The sequence below is a fragment of the Ictalurus furcatus genome, chromosome 11 (genome assembly GCF_023375685.1).
Source record: "Ictalurus furcatus strain D&B chromosome 11, Billie_1.0, whole genome shotgun sequence".
NCBI classification, from domain to species: domain Eukaryota; kingdom Metazoa; phylum Chordata; class Actinopteri; order Siluriformes; family Ictaluridae; genus Ictalurus; species Ictalurus furcatus.
In genome coordinates, this window is record NC_071265.1 from 10,637,173 (window position 1) to 10,662,115 (window position 24,943).

The following is a 24,943-nucleotide window of genomic DNA, read 5'->3' on the forward strand; positions in this document are numbered from 1 at the left end:
GTGTCAGGCCTCTCATCACTTCAGCTATTTTTAGTGCTTTGCTCTTGCAGTAATTGTTGTCTCGTGTATTGGCCTCTCCTGTTCACTTTTATTATTTGGCACACAAGTGTACTCTGTTATCAAGGAGCTATATTTATAAATGTGCTTCCTCTACTCGATATAAACCAGCATTCACTGAAAAGAGTTATATCCTTCCATGTGTAAATAATGTCATACTAATGTTATAATCTGTTGACATTCTGCAATCTCTCACAAATTAAAAAAAAAAAGTTTAGGGAACCAATCAACAAATAAATCGCAATGAAACGTGTGCATATTTTGTAGTAGGAAGTTCATTTATATGTTTTTAGACTTTTTCACATAAGTGTAATGTAAAGAGAAGAACCTCAGGTGTCATACACTTAACAACTGTTTTTATTTTTTATTAGTTTATGAAGATACTTGAAAAGTGATTCTAATATAAACTGGGGTACATTATGAAGACTCCACGGGGGTGTAGTTATATTAAAATAAACTCTGCCATGTAATTCCTGACTCTATTACAACATTAGATCATCTGAAGATTCCCACCAGCCGTACGCAATGGAATCTGGAACTGCATGTTGAGATGGCTCCAACCTGAACGCTGGCCAATGTTAACAGCCACAGTTAAAATCTCTTGGCATTAGCACTTGCTACATTGTAGCTCAGAGCTCATCTTTCATCAGTGTTTACACTTTCAAGCATCACTTTGTTCTTAAAAACACCCAGATACAAATCGTCAGAGATGAAGATGACTGGAAGAGATCATTTCCAAAATTGAATAATGTTGTCCGTAGAAGGCCGGAGTTGTAATAAGAACATTCTTGGCATGTATTTTATTTACATAAAGTTTAGATCCACTTTGTAATTCACGTCAATGAACCCCTCAGCAACTCTATTATGTGTTGTGACTTGGACGTGTTCTTACTCTTTTGGAGTGTGGATTTTTACAGTTTCTGCTCAGGAGAAACAAACCACTCTTGCATTTACTTCATTAACTCCATCACAACACATCCTGATAACCAACAGAGACAACAGTTGTTGAAGGGATTTTTAAATCCAAGGTTACATTTTCCCTGAGAATGCTCTGTCCTAGTGTATAAATCCTAGTGTATACCAGTTGATAAATATGTCATTAAGTCATTAAATGTGTCAAGTGGCTACCAAGCACAATCAGAGTGAGTGCTAGACTTTTAACCGCATGTTTCCATCCCAACCAACCTCAAACCGTATGAATTTGATGTTGCTCGAGCCTTTGCAGTGTTGCTAATAAGGCATCTAGCTTCCAGATCCTAGCAGCAGGCTTCTGGGCTGTAGAGGTGTACTGTTGGACACAGCACAGGCCATGGTTTACCCAGGGAGTAGTCTTAGTTACAAAAGTTTTCTGTAGACTATATCATTCAATTAATACATACTATGATAACTATATTTTATTGAAATATAGGCTATTGAATTAAAGATGAGCATTTTTTGGTGTTCATTATAAAGGACCTTGTTTGTTTGAGTTTAATGTGGTGGTACGAAACAGGACTTTGTTTGATAGAGTTGGTATGTATCCTCTGAAGTCTTTAACTAGATCCAGAGACTTTTGTGCTTGAGCTAAAGTCATAGAATGGACACTCAGTCAGGACAACAGTATCTCTGTGGATTTTAAGATATGATGCATATCAGTGCATCTAAATAAATGTAATGAAAATCTAAATAATTCACAATTTATGTATCTATGCACATTGCATATAAAAATGAAATATGTGCAAGCACCAACTCTTTTTTTCCATAACAACGAGCTCCCTTTGCTGTTTGAAATATTTGACACGTCTGACCATCTCTCTTGCTCCTCATGTTTCTCTGTGCTCTGGATGGAGCCGTGGATCTGCAGGGCACCTAGCTGCGGCCACAGCACTCGATACGCAATTAGAGAAGCGGCAGAGGGAAACACCAGGCTATCTGGCCCATTGCAGGCACTCCTGATGAGCAACAGAGCCTCGAGGGACGTGAAAGCCAGACAGGCAGTACTAGCATCCAGCACACACAATCAATACTTACGCAATACCCACAACGTCACACAATTTTCCATACCATGTCATTCAACCACACTGTGCAACATGAACCCGTACTGTATGTTTTCTACGGTATGTAGTACTCTCCTGAGCAACACCTGAACTGTGCATTGGTTTGTGATACTCGCTGCGTGTTGCATGTGTGAGTCTGCTAATGAGGTTAATAAGATTTAGTCTGATGTTAATGAGATTTACCATAATGCCCGTGTCATGGGTCACAGTTTGCTTGACTTCTTTAATGCATTAGACATTAGGTCTTAATGGTATGGCTCGGGAAGTTGTTTTTTGTTTTTTACATAATAATGAAGGCACTTGAAATATCAAATATGCAGTTTCAGTCTCTTCAATCAGAATTTGAATCAGGTATTCAAAAACAAATATGTGTGGAGATTAAATAAGAAGCAGGCTGTTCCACTTTGACAAATATTCCCATGCTCAGCTTCACAGGCCGCTTAGTGAAACACCAGGGATCCCAAAGTCAATATTATGTTTTTAGGAGTGTAAGCCATGTGATTGGTTATGACCCAAAAAAATGACCCACACCCCTCCAATTTTTAGGCTCTGTGATTGGTGTAGAGAGCAGGCTCTGCCTCTGTATTTGTTTAAGTGTGTGTCGGTTGAATCACTCAACCGTGTGAAATAGTATTGTGTGGGAGCTCAATGAAGGTCACTCTGACTGAGAATGTCATGAGATCATGGCAGTCAAGAAAAAAGTTAGAGTAAATCTATACAATTGAAAGCTTCATTCATTACAGCATCTGAAGAACAAAGGAATGAAAAAGCACTAGTATTTCATTAAAGTAAGGTTGATTGGTATGGATATTAGCGCCTTGTGTCATTTAAAGATAAGCATTTGCTATTTTTTAACATGTTAAATTCAGCTGTCCTTAGACATTTAACAACTACAAATATCCCCTATACTGTTTATGCATTAGACATTTAAAAAAAATAATCTGTTGTTATAAGACAACTGGCAGACATTTATCGTAGGGCAGTAAATGCTATTTTGCTATTTATAGAGTGAAAAGAGTATGCTTTCAAATGCACTAATGGTTCACTGTATAAGGTTATAATTAAAAGGCTGGAAATTTGATTAGCTTTTACTCACATAATAATAGAGAAAAGTGCTTGAGAGAGTGAGATAAAAGGTGATGTATTAATGTCATACCAAACTTTTGGGTATGACCACTTTCATTCCATCTTCTCATGTCATCTTTTTTTTACCTCTTTCCTATTATCTACCTGTCAGCAAGGTTTACTGTGGTGTATCACTGCATCCATATTTTTCCAAAAAAATCCCTTGATGCTTTGCAATAATGAGCCAGATGTCTAGAAGCAAAGTGGGCTGTTTTTTTTAGTGTCTGACATTTTGGCTTATCATTTTCAATCCATTTAAAGGTATTATCTATTAAATACCACATGTCTAGGGGACAGATAGAGCCTTTTGTCTATATGTTAGTATTACAACCTGCACACAATGTAACGAATTAAATGTAGCATTTGGACATAAGATTGAAAGCACTGATGAAGTGAATCACAGTGATTATCTTGTTACAGTGGCACCTGTCAGGGGGTGGGATATATTAGGCAGCAAATGAACAGTCAGTTCTTTGAAGTTGATGTGTTGGGAGCAGGAAAAATGGGCAAGTGTAAGGATCTGAGCGACTTTGACAAGGACCAAATTGTGATGACTAGACGACTGGGTTAGAGCATCTCTAAAACAGCAGGTCTTGTGTGGTGTTCCCGGACTGTAGTGAGTAGTTAGTACCTATGCTAATACCAAAAGTGGTCCAAGGAAGGACAACTGGTGAAGCAGTTGTCTGTCTGGCTGGCTGTCTGGCTGTGGGGCAGGAATACACACTGGATGAGACAAAAGTCCATCTCACACGTACCCACACATTCACACCTACGGTGTGAGAATTTAGAATAGCCACTCCACCCACGAGTATGTTTTTGGGAGCTGGGGTGATCCTGGAGAACCCAGAGGAATGTGATTTTTTTTTTATCTTTTTTTTTTTCCAGCCGTTAACTTACCTCATTTTACCAGACATATAAAAGTCTGAGTAATTTTCAGAATCGTAAGACTTTAAAGCAGTGGTCACCAATCACATTCCAGGAGATCTACCTTCCTGAAGACTTCAGTTCCAACAATAATGGTGCTCACCTGACCTTCTAATCATTGCCTTAAGAAGTTCTTGATCAACTAAAACAAGTGTGTTAGATTTTGATTAGAGATGAAACCTGCAGGAAGTTAGAGTTCAAGGAAGAGAGTTTGTGACCACGGCTTTAAAGAATGCTGAAATACTTGTTTTTTTCACCTTTAGATTCAAGGTATGAACATTTTGTGTACAAGCAGTCTGTGCCATTTGTTCAAAGACCAATGACTGGATCACAACCAGAAGCTTGACAGAGATCATTAACACTGTATTCCTTTATTCATCAAGAGTTTTAATCCAGTGAATTGGGTAAATAAAAGCTTTTTAGTGAATAAACAATGCACACTTATAATAGGAATGGCTTTGGACAATATTCTCAAGCTTTTATATTTGTATCTATCTGGCTAACTATGTAAGAGTCCTATCTAGCTAACTAGCTAACAAGTTGAGTTGAGGATGGTGCATTTGGGCCATGGGGATGAGGACAGAGGTGAAGAAAATTGTGCCATGCTGCTTTTACTCCACCAGGGGAAACCCTGCTATCTTGTCTTCCTGCATGTGTGCTACTTATGCAAACATCAAGCAATGAATGTTAACCACAAATGCACACGTGTACCCAAAGGGAAAAGCCCACATAGAAAAGTCACATCTGCATGGCCATGTGAACAGCCATGTTCAAATTTTGCTTTGATGAAGAAAATGAGCATGCAAAAAAACAAAAAAAAACAAAAAAAAAACAGTATTAACTAATTAGTTAGTGAAGTTTCTGTTTTATGGCTTTAGTTGATTTGGTGTTTTGAGATAATGGATGCAGCTGAGAGGAAGTTGTGATTTAGACTGAGGCTCAGAATGAAAAGTTACCAAGTGTCATCTGTTCATTGGCTTAGAGCTTGTTTGCTCCTCCATCTGCTATGCAGATGAATTAACTGAACATTAATGCTAAATCATGTGCATTGCGTGCTGAGTACTTGGGATTCAGTTGGTCCATTTATTTGGAAACAATTGATTTTACAGTGATAAAATATTATTCATATTAGGAAAAGCATTAGTCCTCCACACACACACACACACACACACACACACACATATTCACACATATGGGCAGTTCAGCCAATCCACCTACAGATGTGGGAGTTGTGAGGAAAGCAGAGCCACTGTGCTGAGGGTGTATAGGATGTTGCTTGTTTGAAGTTTGACAAATAGCCAAAAAAAGGCCCCTTAAGATGACTATAATAATTTTTAAGTTTTCAAGGGAAATAATTGTGAGGCTCACTCTGCATTCATTTGGCAACTTTCAGTTCTAGATATGATCTGACAGACACAATATTTGAGTAATGATCTGCCCCATGAACCATAATCCAGTAAATCACATTATAATGCAGTGCAGCTACTTGTGAAGTGAGAATGCTAATTTCTGATGATAGGGACTTTTGGCTCATTTGTCTGTTCTAAAAAAACAATTTAGACATCCTTGGACACTTACTCCATTCTTTTGGAGCAGGGATTTGGATTTAATGTAATTCAATTAGGATTTAATAGTGGCACAGACCATGTTGATATGGCTGTGCCCAGCAGCTATCAATGCTAATAAGATTTTGGCGCAACGCTATCTCCCTATTCTCACTAAAAGAATGGACACTGGGTAATTGTGAGACTGAAACCGTGAACCTTTAGTCTGGGTTCAGACTGAAGGGACTTGTCTAAAATAGATGCTAAAATGCAAAGAAAAGGTTTTAAGAGTCCTGAAGGAAACATTGACATAACAAACCATTAATGGCCCATTGAGTTTGTACACAGTCCCTCACCCCCATGCTCATTAGCATCAACTGAGAACACACAGCACTGTTTGCTATTGAAGAAAGTGGACATTGGCAAATAACTTTTATATATATATATATATATATATATATATATATATATATATATATATATATATATATATATATATATATATACATACATATATATATATATATATATATATATATATATATATATATATATATATATATATATATATATATATATATATATATGTATAAACAGGACATATGGCTCCTATACTGCTAATAGGCTGAAATCAATGAACCTTATCACTCTCTGTATAATTTCCTTAAGAAATGTGTGTAACTGACTACAGTGTGCTGTTGTAATGACAAATTCTACATGAAATAGTGAACTGGGTTACGATAAGCATTTAAGTACTGTCCGGCATGAATGCTGTAGAAAAAAAATGTTGTTAATGAGCTCTGCATTTAAAGTAGGCATACATTATATTATTATTCTCATCAGCATCTACTGACCCTGCAGTTCATAGCCATAAATGAAATAAAACAAGACTGTGCATGCTGTTATAGGAAAATTATCATTGAACGAGTGGTATGATGAGTTAACCCCCTAAAGTGGGTTATTTTCCAATAGTTGAATATTTTCCAATTTGCCAATGATTAACATTGTTTAATTTATTAATGAATGCCATACTTCTTGAGCAGTTCATTTAATGCTGTGGTATGTTTATGAGACAACTTATTTCTTGTTATCACTTACATTAAAGCAGCTATAAACAGTCGTTCCCTCAACACCTTTCTTTTTTTTCCTCCGTCCTGAAGTTAGTAAGACAAAACAAAACACAGTTTGTCATGTTACCAAGAAACTGGAAAATAAAAAATCTCTGTCTTGAAGACTTTCCTGTGGAGGAAAACTTACTGACTGTTACAAAGTGTTGACACCTGAGTCATCTATCATAAATGCTAAATAAAAGTTTGCTTACAGACAACATCATCATATCAACAATTATTTTGGTTAAATAACAAGGTTATTTATATTATATCAGTTTATTATCAGGCTTAGATTATGTGGAGCATTTGCCGGACAAGTCCCTGTGTAAGTTGTTACTATAGAGATGATAACATATTAGAAGTGTATTAACCTAATTACAGCTGGCACTACTGTCAGACCTGCTGTTATAGAAAATGAACTTTCTGACAAATGAGAATCATGCATTCAACATCTCTGTGGGATAAATTGTTATGAGAGAATGGTCCACATAAAAATGACCCGTGCTTGATGTTGAACTCTGTTCGTGCTTAAATTTTTTGTTTGGTATTAGTGTTCCTCTCTGCTCTTTCTAAACTGAGCCTAATTTCAGAACTGGATAATAAAGAGGAAATCTGTGAGTTAGTTTTGTGTGTGCTTCTCAGCTTTGCAGAACAGGCCATATGTCTCAAGCCAAAACATAATGGATGATAGTAAAATATTTCTTTAAAAAAAAAAAAAAAGTAATTTAAAGGAAAAAAAGGAATCCCTGCAAATCTGCAGTGACTGTCTTCGAAGGCAAGATATCACTCCACTGCTGTGTACTTTGAGTGCCCTGTATTGTATGATATAAGCTAGTGACCAAAACAAAATGCTGCCCCAGATAAAGATGCTTTTTACAGAACGATTAATCTAAATATACAGTTTGCTCTAAACTGCTCCATTTTGAACTGCATGGAATTTCACGACACATGACTTACTGTGCCATGCCTATTCTTAGATGTGTCCTGTTTATTTTTAGTCTTTCTGATTGCAGTAAATTTCCAATTAGATCAAAGTATCCCAACACCTGTCTACCACATAAAACATTCCTTTCAGTACATCACATTAGATAAAATATAAGCTGTGTTTAGACTGCCCACTACAGTATTAATGGTATCTCAAAATAATACTCAGTGTAGCCTAATAATGTGATCTCTCTTCATTAAGCTCTGTAATAGTATTAGATATGCCTGTTTTGTCACTATAACCTATAGCCATTATGTATTCTCTGTATGTACCCATTTATATACAATATAATTTATATTTGGCAATCTACAATTGGCAAGGCCGATTCTTTGGTTTTAGATGTAGACTGAAGACATTTGCGTTTGAGATCAAATGAAGGCTATGAGATGGTAGATCAGAATTTTAGCTTTTATATTCTGATATTTACATCTAGACATCTAGACTTTAGGGGTGGCTGTGGCTCAGGTGGTAGAGCAGGTTATCCACCACTTGCATGGTTGCTGTCCTTGTGTCCTTGGAAAAGATCAGAATTTTTGCTGAACCCCAAGTTGCTCCCAATCGCACTTAGCATGGCAGCTCTGCTGTCATTAGTGTGTGAATGGATGAATGAGAAGCAGTGTAAAGCACTTTGTAGAACCGCTAAGGTTCTACATGTACATCTGAGGTGTTATACCTAGTGTTAAACAACTTAGAACATGGCATCTTTGGTGGTGAGCAAAAGTATTGGAACAGAAATGTCTTAAAGTAATAGTGGCAATTTAAGTAAATACTTTATATTTGGTTGCATATCATTTGCATGAAGTCGGTGGCCTACTGTTTAATTCTTCTTTTGTGATGCTTTTCCAGGCTTGCATCGTAGTTGTTGTTGTTTTTTGGGTTTCTCTTGTCAGTCTCATCTTCAGGAGGTGAAATGCATGCTCAATTAGCTTTATTTCTGGTTAATGACTTGGCCAGTCTAAAACCTTCCACTTTTTTCCCCCTGATGAAGTCCTTCCCCCTGATGAAGGTATATTGGCAGCAAGTTTTAGGTCATTCTCTCTCTCTCTCTCTCTCTCTCTCTCTCTCTCTCTCTCTCTCATGGGCTATCATGGGCACAGTCTCACCCAATCTCGACAGTTGAAGATTAGGGGGAAAAAAAAAATCACCTGGTCTTTTTACAGTCTTCAGCTGTCCAGTTGAAACTAGCCACTCTGGCACCAACATCCATGCCATCCATCCATGCTATCCATCCAAAGTCATGGAGATCACACCTTTTCTTCATTATGATATTTGATGTGAACATTAACTGAAGCTCTTGACCTGTATCTGTATGATATTTTTTGCACTGCGCTGCTGCCGCATGATTGGCTGATTAGATAACTGCATGAATGTGCATTTGTACAGGTGTTCCTAATAAAGTGGACAGTGAGATACAGTAGGGTTTTTTTTTGTTTGTTTGTTTTTGGGGGTTTTTTTTCACCATTTTAAGCTGACAAGGAAAAAAAAGTAATTGACATTTTAACCATTTATCTTTAAGACCATGGGCAATTATAATACAGGCCCTGAAATGCTTTTGTCCACTTGAGTGTGATTACATAATCTGACAGCCTCACACTGCATAATGGAAGATGAATCACCTTCAGATGTGAATTAAAGAACAACCTTCCCACTTGCTTCACTCATTGCAGATGTTCAAATTCTCCTTTAATTTTCCTTTAACCAAAGTCTGCTATTCATTATATTACAGATACAAGATCACCATGTTAGTACAAAGTTTACCGTGACGCTCATCCATTTATTGGTAAGATCAGTTAATGTTTGAACAGAGAATGCTGATAAACTGAAATGCTCTGAAGAAGTAGTAACTGCAGTTTATGGTTTTATTTACAAGGTCTAGGCGTGAGGCATATCTATAGAGATTAAAGGTATGCATGAAGTGATATTCCTGCAGGTGCTGAAGTTTGTTGCATTTTTTTTTTGTTTTGGTTTGTTTTAGCACAGGGAAAGAAAATTCGGTAATACGTGCAATTTTAATGCTTGTTTTATAATGCAGTTTTTATTCCCAATTTCTGTGTCAAAGTTCAATGAAGTAATGCATTCACAGGAAGAGTAGCAGTATTGAAACTCCACATGAAGATTTTTCCAATCTCATTCGATGATCATTTTCCCATCTAGTACTATTCATCCAGTGACTCATCTAATTCAGATGGTCCTATTCTAAAATATTACCATGTTTCTCTGCATATTATACATTTTTACAAAAGTTTTTGAGAATCCAAAATTTACCTTTCAACATATACACAAACAAATAATCTGGTGTTTCTTTTGACAGCAGACCACTACAGGTCAAAGTTTAAGCAAGTGTCAAATATTAATCAATAATTAAAATGAATGTGACAGCAACAGCACTGTAGTGTGTTTACATTTCCAAAGATTTGCCGGAATATTCTCACGACTAGATTTGGCATTTGTCCTGAATGTTCTCTTTAATGCTACCAGCTTTTTCCAAACACCCGAGACTCATTTAAACTGTTTAACTCAATGTCGGTTGAAGTGAACACAACCCTTTCCATGTGGATAGGGAATGGATAGCATCATTACTTGGCAATCCTAAGCTCTCCTCCTTAATGAAATTCCCTAGGGAGGATTTCATATTAGGGAATGCAGCTCATTCTTTATAAAGCAAATTTTGGATAGGACAAACATTTCAGTTCTAGATATGAAAACAAAAGGTGGACCATAACTGTGTGTTAAATCTGAAAATTACATATAACCTCTAGAGCTTGACAGGGAACATCTGGAGAGCAAACCCTCCGCAGAGAGGCTTAAAGTCGAGCAGCTGGACAGAGTGTGCAGTCAGAAGTTGCTCTGTGCTGAAGTGGAAGATGAATTCTGCGCTCGTTCTTCGTGCTTTGGCCCAACTGTTGCTGCTGGCTACTATTATTCATACTCAGCCCAACTACTTCCACGGAGAGGAGTGGGTCAACGCATGGCGTCAGGGCTTTAACTTCCAGTGCCCTCATGGTGAGGCGCTGGTGGCCATCAAGAGCTACTTCAGCGAGGAAGAAGGCTCGGACCGTGTATGGAGCTTTGAATGCCAGCCGACCCCGACAACCATCGGAGAGCCCAGCGCGTGCTGGTGGGATGAGCTCAACCTTGCTGGCATGGAGTGGTAAGTCTGTGTGTTTGTATCTTTCAGGACAGGTAATGTAAAACATGTGTGATTTGTAAGAACATATCTTAAAGGACAGAGCAACAGAAGGTGGCATGCAATCTTATCTTGGCTGAATGAGCTGCAAGATCAGACCAGAATGTTATCGGTGTCCCACTGTCCCTTACCAGCTGTTTGAAGCAGTTGGAGAATTATGGCAGCCTGCAGTAACATTTGGCTGCTAGCTCGTCAAGTGAGATGATACTATTCACTGAACTAATATGAAATGTAATCCACATATGATATGAAAGAACCAGATTCAAGCATTCTATGAATTCACTGGAGTATTTGCTAAACTGAAACATTTTAATTTGAAAAATATAATTTCTCCACATCTAACACAGGGGTAGAATTCTTATTAGTCTCAAAAAAATGTCCTTAACAAAGAACTTTTCAGTATGAGCCTGTCTGTGAAAAGCAATTTTGGACAAATCTGTCTCAAATAAACAAAAATGATTTCTATAACTCTGCATTAAAGCTGCAAATTACATTTCACTTCTGGAGTCAGAGCCCGAACATTTGGAGTGCAGACAATCCCTAGAGATGCTTCATGAGGAGCAGCTGGATAGAAATTTAAACAAAATGAAACAGACACATCAGTGGCTGCCATGTTGGGCCATGGCTGTTCAATTATTAAACAACTATCCACTACTTGCATATGTATTTACATAATTTGTATTTTACAGTGTGCAAAGAGGACTGTTTATGTCTGTGGAATGCACAAAACAATAATCTTCTCATCTCAACTCATAGCCATGAAATGTATCAGTGTTTTATATATATATATATATATATATATATATATATATATATATATATATATATATATATATATGTTACTGTTGCTGTATGTTCAGTCTTAATGTGATGAAATTCTGCAGAACCCATTTCTCCTGTGTTTTGGTAAGAGCTCAGATGTGAATACTTGCGGGAAGCTGAGATAAAACATCGCTTCCCAGCTGTTTGCAAAGCCAGGCCGTTGCTGTGGAAACATCAGTGTTATTTGTTTACCATGGAGGAAAATAAAGTTGAAAGCCAACCAAACCAGACTGAAATGAGACAAACAGACATTTTGGTTGAGCTAGGACTTGCACACGACATTTTACCTCACCTCCGTTTCAAAGAGTGAAAACACATGAGGGAAACATTTAAAGGTCTTGTATGATGCCAAAAGAAATTTTTATGAGCGTACACTGGGCATGTGCACCAAACAAAATTATGCAATAGAATACAAAACCCTAGGCTTTTGTAGGAGGTGTAGGAGAATGTAGGAGAATTGATCAAATTCAATAGATAGCTTACACTAAATCATAAACCAGGTGACAGATGTCATATATCACTTTCATCCAAGGGTAGACAAAATACTGAAAAATTATACTTAAATTAAAATTAATTATCCAGCCAAAAAATGTACTCAATTGAAAGTAAAAAACCAAAAACAAAACATTGCTAATGTTTTGAATGCACTCAAGTATTGAAAATAAAGTAATGTTTTTATCTGATGAAATTAGGTTAATATATATATTATGAAAAGTATTACTTATAGGATTACTTATCTCAAACTTTTATAAAATTATGTTTGTTTTAAAGCAACTACACCATTTTGCCTGAAAATATAATTCAATCAATGTATTTTTCAATATTTTCCATTAGCTAGAACTTAACTTGCTGCCCATCCAATTGTGTTAGCTACTGGAATAGATGCAAGTCTAACCTGGCATTAGCAAAGAAAACAGACTAGCTTAGTTTAAATATAGCCAGTTAATGTTAGCAAATGAGCAAAAGTTACCTCAGCATGTTTTTTTCAAATTAGATGGAATTCATGCCTTATAGGAAGCCATAGGAGATACCTTATTTTATATACTTTATTTTAAGTCTTTGCTTACTCCAGCAACTGAAATAGCACATGGGCATTGGCTGGCTGAAAGAAGAGAAGGCCTTTGAGATTTGTAATACGTTTTTTGAAAGTCTTAATAAAAATACAGGGAGTAAAAAAAATTTTTTCTTGGAAATGTAATTAAGTATAAGTACAAGGAGTCCATTTCAATAACTCTCAAGCAAAGTATAAATACCTCACAGTAATACTTAAGTATAACAATGATGTACAATTACTCAAGTATTTTCCACCCCTGCTTTCATCACATACTCAAATATACAATGGCAAGAATGTACATCTTAGTCAGTTTGCAACACCGACAATTCCACAGCTCATGTTTCAGCTTCAGGACACCATCACACATGATCATATTTTCAATAACATGACTATTTCCAAGAAATTAGAGAATAACAAGGAACTACTAAAACAACATGTTTGGATGGTTGCATGCTGAACCTTACACCCCTTTCAGAACCACATAACTTTTTAACCTAATTATAATGACAATCTGACATTAAATGAAAAATACTATCTAAGACACTTTCTCATCAGCCACTGCTTTTAACTTGTGACAATATAAAACACACAGTGTTCAGATGTGACAAATCCTTCTCATGAAGAGGGCATTATGAAAGCTGCAGTACAGGTTACTAGCATGGTTTCAATCCCTCACCTGTCCACAGTCTGCATGGAATATTTTTAGCTAATTTCAGTCTTGCTGTAGGGTAAAGAATAGGGTTCTGTAATAGAGAGTATTATGTAGTGCAGGTTTCAGTATAAACATGACTGAACCACAGGGTTAACATGTGCTTTGTGAATTGCATGGTAATTTTAATCAAGATCTCTTTAATTCACCATGACACATAATTTCCATTTGTTTGGAAACATTGAGTGCTGCTCAGACAATGTTAGTAACATACTAAAGAGGTGTATAATGTATATATTATACAGTACATACATCACAGTAAATTGAAGTACAGTAAGTGCAAGGGTAAGTAAGTAAGCTAAATATCCATGCACACCATTATAAAACATTTGCTTTTACTGATCAGCTAACAGTTGCCAAATCACAAGTGAGCTGGTCAAATATCTGAATTGCTGTTACTAAAGTTAATGTATAGAATCAAAAAAAGTTAAAGATTTGAATAACGATCTATTAATGTAACGAAAATTATTTGTCATTATTTGTTGAGTTTTTAAGAAAATAACACAACAGTAAGGCAATTAGAAAATGTCAAACATTCATCAGTCAATTTAATGAAATAATATGGATGCTGGAAAATAACATATCAATTAGCAAAGATGGTCTACCAGATGTTTTGGTAGCCCAAGTTGAATTTTTCCTCAGGGCAAATTAAAAAAAAAAAAATTGACGACACAAGAGCACATAGTGATGTTAGAACAAAATGTGCTAATGGTTGGGGTTTGGATGGGGTGTTGAGGAATGTAGAATATGTAACATATTTTTCTTGGCTCATTGTCCCTAAATGGATTTGAGAAATCTCATCCCACCCCTTTAAAAGTAGACTGATTTTAAAAAGACCTGTAGAGGCCAAGTTGTGCATATGCCACAAAATCCCCAGCGTTATATTAACACCTAAAGCATTTAATTAAGTTCAGATAGACCTCAGTGAACACTTCAGCGCATTCTCTATTGATGAAGGGCACTTTGAAGGGGGACAGCCATTTGTGGGTTCGATCCAAACAAACTAATGTAAAGCATCAAACGGCCCTTCAAAAAAATATCATTTCCACTTGAAACAACCTACTCCTGAGATTCTTTAACTCATTTTTATGTGGAAGAAAGAACATTGCCGTGGCAACATAAGGGTTTAATTGGATCAAGTCGATATGCGTAACATTATATTTAGTATTATTAAATTGTAGCATCAAAACAGCTGAAAACAGTCCTGCAACAAAACAAACTCTTTACAAATGGACAATTTGCAAAATCATATTGAATGAACAGCAGCTCCTAAATGAAACTGGTCACGTCGTGGGGACGTTTTTGGTGCTAACAGCATTTGTTCATTATTAAATTGAGACAGTTAGTTGTGATTTTGCAACATTAAAACACCTGCTTCGGCTTTATAAAATGATGTTCAAGTGAATTCAAAAGAGTCGTTAATTTCCCTTTAGTGGTTTCACTGTGTAGGCTGGAGCTTCAGACCGAGCATGGCATACTCACAATCACCTCCGAATGGACCACACCCTGTTGGAGCTCATTCAGAATGAGAAATTTTTGTACTGTTTGTACTGTTTCCTGTTTCTCAGGAGGCATTAAATATACACAGTGTGGACAAAGGTTTGTGGGCACTTGGTCATCACACCCATACATGATGCCACAAAGTGTTAAGCACACAATTTCACTCAAGTTCACAGAATGTCTTTGTATGCATTGTAGCATTATAATATCTCTTCACTGGAACTAAAGTGCTCAAACCTGTTCCAGCATGACAATGCCCATGTGCACAAAGCAAGGTCCATGAAGACATGGTGTGCCAAGGTTGGAGTGGAAGAACTAGAGTGGCCTGCACAGAGCCCTGACCTCAACCCTCTGAAAACATTTGGGATGAACACCGACTGCGTCCCAAGTCTCCTCACCTGACATCAGTGCGTCACCTCACTAATGCTCTTGTGGATGAATGGCTGAATGGCTGAATGGACACAAATCCCCACAGCCACATTCTAAAATATAGTGGAAAGCCTTTGAACTCTGGAATGGGATGCTCAAAAAGCATATATTAGGGGTTATAATCAGGTGTCCACATATTCCTGGCCATAGTTTAAATAGTGAGGTAGTAAAAGGATTATATATATATATATATATATATATATATATATATATATATATATATATATATATATATATATATATATATATATATTGTATTATATGTGTATGTATATGTACATGATTCTGTGGATGGAGGTTGAGCAAAATATTTAGCTACATTAAACAGGTTTAATGCAGATGTTCATTATAAATTGTTTGTGTTGAATGCCATAACATTTAGTTTTCCATGGCACTAAAAATGAACACTAGGAAAGATCACTATTAGCACACAATAGATGCCCTTATTGTGCAGCAATGGTGACCTTTACTGTGCATAGCTGTGTTGTTGCATTAATAGATTGGTGTGATGGTGATGGTGGTAGTAATAGTTTGTGTGTGTGTGTCTGTGTGTGTGTGTGTGTGTGTGTGTGTGTGTGTGTGTGTGTGAAAGGTCAAAATACATAGGCGAATACGTAATATGCCAAGTTCCATCCAACAGCATGCAACACGGTATATTTAAATTCACAACAATCAGTGCAATGCAGAATAACACACATTTGAGATGACAATAAAATATTGCTTTTACTTGTATGCACATTTCTTTGCAATAGTGTATACTTGCATCTAAAGAGTTAAGCATTTAACATTATATTTAAAAGTGACTTACACGCAAGACAGAATCCAGTCTAATCATAGAGGTCAAATTTTAAGGGTTAAAGGTAACCAGACTCAGAATTAACTCACAATTTGCCAGTCAATTACACAGATTAAATACTGCAATCATTCATTAGTGCACAAATATAAACTAATATAACCAATGTTTTAGTCCACTGTATGGATGTAACTGAATGCAAATATATTCTTTGGAATGAACTGATGTGTGAGTGTGTCTGTGTAATTGTGCCCTGCAGTGGTGTCCCCCGCCCTGTGCCTCGAGTCCCCTGGGATACTCTCTAGGCTCTCCATGACCGTGTATAAGTGGTACAGAAAATGGATGCATGGATGGAATGAACTGATAATGTGTCCTAAACAGATACAGATACAAATTCAGTTATAAATAGGAGGCACATTATTCCTTTTTTTTCTCGAATTTGTCTGCTGGTTGCTGGTTGAGCAACTGATTTCTCCTCGCCTTGATCATCTATGCATGATGTGTGTCTGGATTGTGGGTTGCAATGGCATGTCTGCTGCTTTCATCAATGGCAAGGGACGCTTGTTCTGCTCTGCTACTTTAACTCTATGTTTGGTGCCATTGTTCTGAGCGGTCTCAGGGCTGCTTGATCCTCTGTGCTGCAATGTGCCTGTGCTCTCTTTGTGGAACTTTGGCAAATATAATTTCAGTTGAACATTTCCATAAAATAAAACGCTCACTTCCCAACTTCCCAGCAGAGCAGCCCATCCATATAGCTCATGCAGATCACACACTATGCACTGGGCAGCATATCTCTGCTGGGGTCTCAAAAAAAAAGTAACGTAATTTTAGCTGCACATGTTTTCATCATTCTTCATGTTAAATGAACAAGCATACAAGTAAATTTATTTGCTGTAAAATATTGTGTGAATGAAAATTTTTTTATTTTTCCAGCAGCCCTATATTTTTTTCTTTCACAGTTTCCTGTGTTGTGGTTGGGTTTACATTTAAAAAAATTTAGAACAACAAACCTTTCTGGTTCAGACCATAAACACTTCCAGTTTAAATCTGAACACAGGTATAGATAAGAGTATTGGTAGCACTAAACAGATACAGATAGTGACACTGCATTACACCCCTAATCCATTGCATGGTAACCAGATTATATTTTTAAAACAGTTTTTTTTGTTGCTGTTGTTGTTTTTTTTTACTTATGCTTAAAATCCGCTAAATTAGAAATAGAAATGGCGAGAGAACAAAAGCTTACCCTTAAACTATTTGTTTCCATTGCATACATATTGTATTTGAGACATCGGTATTAGAACATTTGAACAAATTACCACATTATTGGATTCCTGCACAAAGTGACTCATTAAAGGGTTGTTGCAGAGCTCCTCTGAAGTTTTATCACTGAGCAAGTATTTCATCTTTTCCTGGTCTTATAAGGCTGAGCCGGAGCCAACTGTGGAGAACACCCAGGACATAGAAAAAGCAGCTTAAAAAACACACCATGTTTTAAACAAATGCAAATTTAATAAAAGTCTGAGGGAATTAGACCTGATGAACTGCTATAAATAGATGAATATGAATAATCTGTTTGGAATTCAACAGAAAAGTCAGTTCAGAGATGACTGGAACTGACAGAAAGGAACATGATCCTCACTAAAATGTGTATGCTCCAATGCTTGAAAAGTCAGCGTCATTTGCTGAGCTATTGGACAAGGTTTCATACTTGGCAAGGTCTTTATATATTATGTCCAGAAAGACATATCCTCATGCAAAATCTTGTCATTCATGACTGAAAGGAAGGCCAGATGAGTATTTTAGTGATTGCTTTAGAGAATAAAGAACAATGTTCTCTTTGACTCCCTTCAGGCCTGTATTCAGCGCTGTCCGTTTGTGTTCTAATCAAGCGAGGTGAATGAATGTTAATACCAACACTGAACTTGAATAGAGAAAATGCCACTGTGGTCCTGCAATTTTTTTTCATCTTTGCATGTCATGCAGATGGAACTTTCCAGTTAACCATGTTGGCTGAGATTGCCACATTCAGGCTAACAAAAGACATTTTAATTAGACAATGCATGGCTTGCAAGGACAGGAAAAATCTGCCATGTGGGATTTAAAGAGAGATAGTGCTTAGTGCCTTTAGCTACTAGAGGAGCATATCAACAGGTTCTTTCCTGCTTTGAGAGCATACACAGTGGACTTAATTGGGCTCCGTACATACCCCACAGACTCCCCTTCAAATCTGCCCACTACAGGAGATTTCCTTTGACCTGGAGCCATGCAGTCTCAACCTCCAACTGCCTTCCCAGGCCAGATGGGGCTTTGAGAATACACACAGTTAGACATGTTACCAGTTGGGAATTGCCAATTAAAGGTTAAATTCTGAGCAGGCTGTTCTTTAAATGCAAGCTTGCTCTTTTGCCTCAGAAAGGATTGTCAGTACATGCATGGGGTAATTAGGGATACCTATACAACAACTACAATTAATACTGACACATTCACTATTAGTATCTTATTGGCTTATGTCCTTATTTTAGTCTGTATTCACAGTTACACCAAAAAGCCAACTTTTTCAAAGTAACCACAGACGGAAATAAAGCTGAGCTCATTTAATGAAGTCTGATTCTACAGTGTGATTTGAGAAGTATTATCTTTCCTCTTGAACATGCACTTCTAAATAGACATCAGTTAAATAGTAATCATCAGTCATGAAACATCATACATGAGATATTCTTCTCTAATATAAATGTTGTTTACATGTTTGTTAATCTCAAGTGCTGTTCTCAGCAACCTGTGGTCTTTATCAGTAGAAGTCTCTTGAGAGTGAAGCATTTCTTTCCTCATGCTTCATGCTCTAGATAGAGTCACTTGGATTTGCACACCTTTAAAGATAACGTTCCACTGAGAGAAGCCCATCCCTGTCATCATTGGTGGAGCTGATCCCTATGGTGTCAGCGTTGTCATGACAAAGAGCCTGAGCTGCTGGTGGCCCGATGGTGGCAGCTCTGTTGTGATGACAACATCCTGTATGGGCCATACACAAGCAGTAACTATCAACAGACCTGTATTTACAGAAAACCGAGCAAGAAACTCTTCTTTCTCACCTAAGGCTCAAGCTTGCTTTTTGACCTCGAGAATTCTTCAGTATTATTGAAAGATGAAATCAATTCAAGGTTACATCCTGCTGTGAAATGGAAATGTAACTGCATTGGGGTGCAGAAATATGATTAACACAAGTCAACAATCTACTAGAGCATTAAACATGCTTTGGTTACAATCACACTGGTTACTGTAATCATTGACCACAGGTGCACACTGATTGAAAAGAAATTATGAATGGTGCTTATCTAAAAATCTGAGGAAAGAACACTGGCTAAATTTGATTTGTCCTTGTAAACAGATATGCTGTATATTAACCTATCATATTTGATATATTTGTATAACATATAATACATTGGTATAGTATAATATAATAGTGTAGCAGTGTAGTGTAGTTTAGTATAGTATAGTACAGTTTAGTATATTATAGTTTGGTGATACCATACATTATATATTATACATTATAATGACAAATAATACAATATATAAGATTTGACATATAATACAACATGTACTATATACTGTATATTACTATATTGTGGTGTATAGTATACAACAGTGTACTGTAGTATAGATAACATGCTGTAATAAAGCATAATAATAAATATCACATACTATGCCAGATTTATACCACTCTTTTTCCAAGGTTTTCCACTAGATTTTGTAGCGTGGCTGTGGGGATTTGTGCTCATTCAGCCACAAGAGCATTAGTTAGGGTGGGCATTGATGTTGGGTGAGGAGGCCTGGTGTGCAGTCGTGTGTCAGTTCATCCCAAAGGTGTTCAGTGGGATTGAGGTCAGGGCTCTTTGCAGGCCACTTAAGTTCTTCCTAAAACCTTGGCAAACCATGTCTTCATAGAGCTTGCTTTGTGCTTTGTGGAACAGGTTGGGCCTCTTATTTCCAGTGAAGGGAAACTGTAATGCTACAGTGTATAAAGGCATTCTATACAATTGTGTGCTTCCAACTTTGTGCAAAAGTTTGGAGAAGAACCGCATATGAATGTGATGGTCAGGTGTCCACAAACCTTTGGCAATATAGTGTATATTACATATAGTATAATATTGTGTAGTATAGTGTAGCATAGTAGATTATACTGATGCCATACTATAATAAAGTATAACATAAAAAATTTACATAATATTTCATATATATTCAGTATAGCATTGCATTTCATAGCATAGGATAGCATATTATAGTATAATGATAACAGGTGTAATAAATAAATAAATAAATAAATAATAAATACAGTAACAAAGTATAATAATAATAAACGTATTATCTTTAACAACCATGTAACTGGTTTTAAGTGGTTACATTAATTGAGATGGGGCAATGTGCCTTAAATTAATATGCTATATCAGAGGTTCTCAAACTTTTGTAACGAAAGGGCCCCCCCCCCACCCCATATTTGAGGGGACCACGTATAATGATTATCTATTCTATATAAAATCTAACTATATATAACCTAATCTATAATCTGTTTTCATAGATAGATAGATAGATAGATAGATAGATAGATAGATTATTTTGCTTTTCGCTAAAGGGGTCTGAAAAGTCGCTTTGTTGGGAAAACTGGTCTGCACTGACAGCTAGATAAAAGGCAGACTAAGCTCCGCCTCTCCCCAGCAAAAAGAAAATGCAGACGGAGAGGGAATGCGGGGTTTTTCATTTATGCACATTCTATTTGAAAAGCAATAAAATACAAATGGTACCCAAATGATGCCCTGTCTGTGTTTTTTTCTTGAAAACAATTTGCGCCCCCCTTCCGATCTCTTCACGCCCCCCTGGTTGAGAACCACTGTGCTATATGAATAATATGTATTATTAATACATATTATTACATGTATTATATATAGATTCATATATAATATGAATATACTGTACACGTAGTGAGAAAAGATATTAATGCACAAGGTTGCTTATTTTATTTGCACTATGTTTTTTTTTTTTTTTTAATCAAAATGCTCATGAACAAAGTGATATTGGAATCCTTACAGGAGGAACAGGCTTTTGTTTGGCTTGCCTGGTGACATCCATTTTAGAGATGAAAACAGTCAAAAACAGTCATCTTAATGTTATTGTAATCTTAGTTTTACTGTGAATAAAACAAATAAAAAAAATATGTTGTAAGGTGAAAGGTTTGAAAGGTCTTCCTGGATTAGATATGTGGAAACATAATATTTGGAGTCCTATCCAGATGATTTAAGGCATTATTGAGTGAAATATTGTTAACAATTCCTCACAAAATAAGCAGATATGTAACATTTATAAATCTTGGATTAATTAACAAAAATGGATTAATTTTCCCTTAATTATGGAAGAATGTTAAAGTAGCAAATATACTCTATGGAGAGTAATCACCACCATGTGAGCAGGATAGCTATTTAACATGCTGACATGGTGACATAAGCATGCCTTATACTTAAATTCATAACTTTTCATACACTGAATTCAGCAGACATATTCTGATGCCTTATTATTACTTATTAGTCAATTGTAAGCCTAACTGTGAAGTCAATACTCTCTAGTCTAATTACCATATCAGAAATGATCCATTTAGTCTCATGTTCAATTTCTGGTCTTTTCTTGAAGGACCTCCACATGCAGTGACAACGGTATAGTGGCTGGAGTGCAGAGTCAGTACTTTCCTTCTACTCTTGACCGAGAATGGCGGTTCTACTGCTGCCGCTACAGTAAAAGATGCCCTTATTCCTGCTGGTTAGTAGGCAAATATTCAGACTTAAAGTAATAAAGTTATTTGTCTTTAATTATATATGATCACACTGGATTCAGAAAGCAATGATAATGTTACCAAATGTATGCTCATTCTTTGATCAGTAATCCTCTGCTCCTTCATTATCAACAGGAAGACCTCTGATGTTCCAGAGTACCACAAAGAAGAGGCTGAAATGATCGTCCCTGCTTATGGCTACTTCATCCGGGGAGCTCAGACCACCTTTAGCGGGGTGGTCAGGTATATATGAGTGTCTGAGTTTGAATGAAGCAGAGCTGTTCATGTTCATGTTCATGTTAAACTGTTGTTAATGACTCTGCTCTGTCAATCACATCTCATTAGACTCTGTTTGACTCTTTTACAGGGATCGCCAGTGGAAGTACATCCTGTGCAGGATGACAGAATTTGACTGTGAATTTCAGAACCTATAAGTCTGGGATTTGTTAAGCACAAAACTCCACAAAAGTCCACATAATGGACTTCTCCATAAAGTCCACCAGGGACTTTTATGAAATACAGATACATATGTAATACAAGCAAAAAGAAAGTTATAACCAAGGAATTTATATGGTTCATTTTTATGTGATACATTTTGATATTTTATGTAATACTGCATGGTTTAAGAGGCTCATCTTGATTTACATAATGTAGGTAGCATCAATACAAACACCTAGACATTTCTTTACCTACAGTTTGTTTCTTCTATGTTTGAAAGAAAGTTAAAGAATGTGTACCTTATTTTGAATCAGATCAGCTACACAACACCCAATAAAGCATTTCTTCCCTAAGAGTTTGGATTCCCTTTGGATTTGAACAATATATGGAAATTGTATAAAAACTATTTTGTAGTTTTTCATTGGCTTGCTTTTATCACTGCATGTTAATGGTGTAAACAATAAATACTAATATCATTACACTAATGATGCTATACTAATAAATGCTACCAATAAATACATAACAACCAATAAGTAAAGTAATAAGTGATAAACAAAGGTCATATTTTATACAATTTCTTTGCACAGCTTGAATTGTATTATTTCTTAATTATATAAAATTAAATCAATTGGTTTGTATTTATGTATTTGTTTGTTTGTTTGTTTGTTTGTTTACATAATGTTTTAATTTAATTGTTTTTCCTCAATGAATTTGTGTTACTTTTACTTACATGGCTTTGCATGAAAGGCCCTCTTTCATAGGGATTTTTTTGTTTGCATGTTTGTTTCTCAGTCCAGATTAAAAGGTAAATTCATATTTTGTTGTATAATGTGCTGCACACTAATTACAGTAGCAGTTATGGTTCATTTAATTATATTCTGACTCACTGTTTCCTGTGGAGAAAAGTTTATGCATGATTGTTGACCTATTTATACATGTATACTGCATGCTATGTGTGCACTGTGTGTGTGTGTGTGTGTGTGTGTGTGTGTGTGTGTGTGTGTGTGTGTGTGTGCATGAAAGAGAGAGTGAATTACAAGTGAGAAGTGAGAGAGAATTACATGTTACTTGAAGATGTTGGATTTTGAGGTAAAACCAGACTATATATACTCAGCAAAAAAAGAAACATCCTCTCACATTCAACTGCTTTTATTTCCAGCAAATTTCTTAACATGTGTAAATATTTGTATTAACATAAAAAAACATTTAACAGCTGAGACATAAACTGAACAAGTTTCACAGATATTTGATGAACAGAAACTAAATAATGAGTCCCTGTATGGGGGGGGGGGTCAATATTAAAAGTAACAGTCAGTTACAGGCCTCCAGCTGCTTTAAGTACTACAGTGCATCTCATAATCATGGACTGCACCATATTTGTCCGTTCTTGCTGTGAGATGTTACTCCACTTTTCCTCCAAGGCATTCACAAGTTCTCGATCACGTCTGGGGGGACACATGGTTACATGTAATTTTCCACTGCAAGGACGATCAGCTGTCCTTCCTGTCTCCCTGTAGCACTGTAGTCTTATGTGTCTTACGTTACAGACATTGCAGTTTATTGCTCTGGCCACATCTGCAGTCCTCATGCCTCCCTGCAGCAGGTCTATGGCATGTTCACGCAGGTGAGCAGGAACCCTAGACATCTTTCTTCTGGTGTTTTTCAGAGTCAGTAGAAAGGTCTCTTTAGTGTCCTACATTATTGTAACTGTGACCTTAATTGCCTACTGCCTGTAAACTGTCTTAAGTACTGTTCCACAGGTGCATGTGCAATAATTGTTTATGGTTCATTGAACAAGCATGAAAAACATTGTTTAAACCCTTTCCAATAAAGATCTGTAAAGCTTATTTGGATTTTACAAAATTATATTTAAACTACAGTCTCCTGAGAAAGGGACGTTTCTGTTTTGCTGAGTATATATTCTTCAAAACATTTCAAACTAAAAAAATCTTGATTACATTAACTTGATATTGTATAAGTCTATTGTTGTGTAGCATCTATAAAAAAAAGCATGATGTTAACACATTTTCCCAGCAAACCATGTTTTGATATTTGATACTCTGTGTACTTTATACTTATTTCACATTGCTAACCTTGGCAAGTTTTACCCCCCAAATTACCTGTCAAGCTGATTTTGTATGGACTGACTAACACAGTGATTTGGTAGTTGAGTGACTGTCAACAATGTGTATTTATGGAAGCTGTTGTACAGAGGCAAACTGCCAGATGTCACCGATAAAGATGGCTGCTTAAGTCAAATCACCTCAGTGGCAACCAACAATCTGTCATAACGCACAGACCTGCAATACAACCCCTCAGCGCTCATTAAAATGAGAAAAGAGCAACAACTTTATTTGTCAGCCTGCCCCACCTTTCTCCCAGCTTAATTCCCTCTCTAATCATTTTAATTACA

The 24,943-nt window shown here is 36.4% G+C and overlaps 1 protein-coding gene across 1 annotated transcript; it reads left to right on the forward strand.

Annotated features, from left to right (window-relative positions):
- The first annotated feature begins 10,418 nt into the window (after nt 1–10,418).
- dpt (dermatopontin) lies at nt 10,419–22,885 on the forward strand. The gene is made up of 4 exons (XM_053636847.1): nt 10,419–10,931; nt 21,954–22,079; nt 22,228–22,335; nt 22,460–22,885. The coding sequence occupies exons 1-4, from the start codon at nt 10,645–10,647 to the stop codon at nt 22,524–22,526; spliced, it is 588 nt and encodes a 195-aa protein (XP_053492822.1). The 5' UTR covers nt 10,419–10,644; the 3' UTR covers nt 22,527–22,885.
- The last annotated feature ends 2,058 nt before the right edge of the window (nt 22,886–24,943 follow it).

Coding starts and splice junctions, on each gene's coding strand:
- dpt (XM_053636847.1), top strand. CDS start 10,645: ATGAATTCTGCGCTCGTTCTTCGTGCTTTGGCCCAACTGTTGCTGCTG. Junction 10,932..21,953: donor AACCTTGCTGGCATGGAGTG/GTAAGTCTGTGT, acceptor CTTTTCTTGAAG/GACCTCCACATGCAGTGACA. Junction 22,080..22,227: donor AGATGCCCTTATTCCTGCTG/GTTAGTAGGCAA, acceptor CATTATCAACAG/GAAGACCTCTGATGTTCCAG.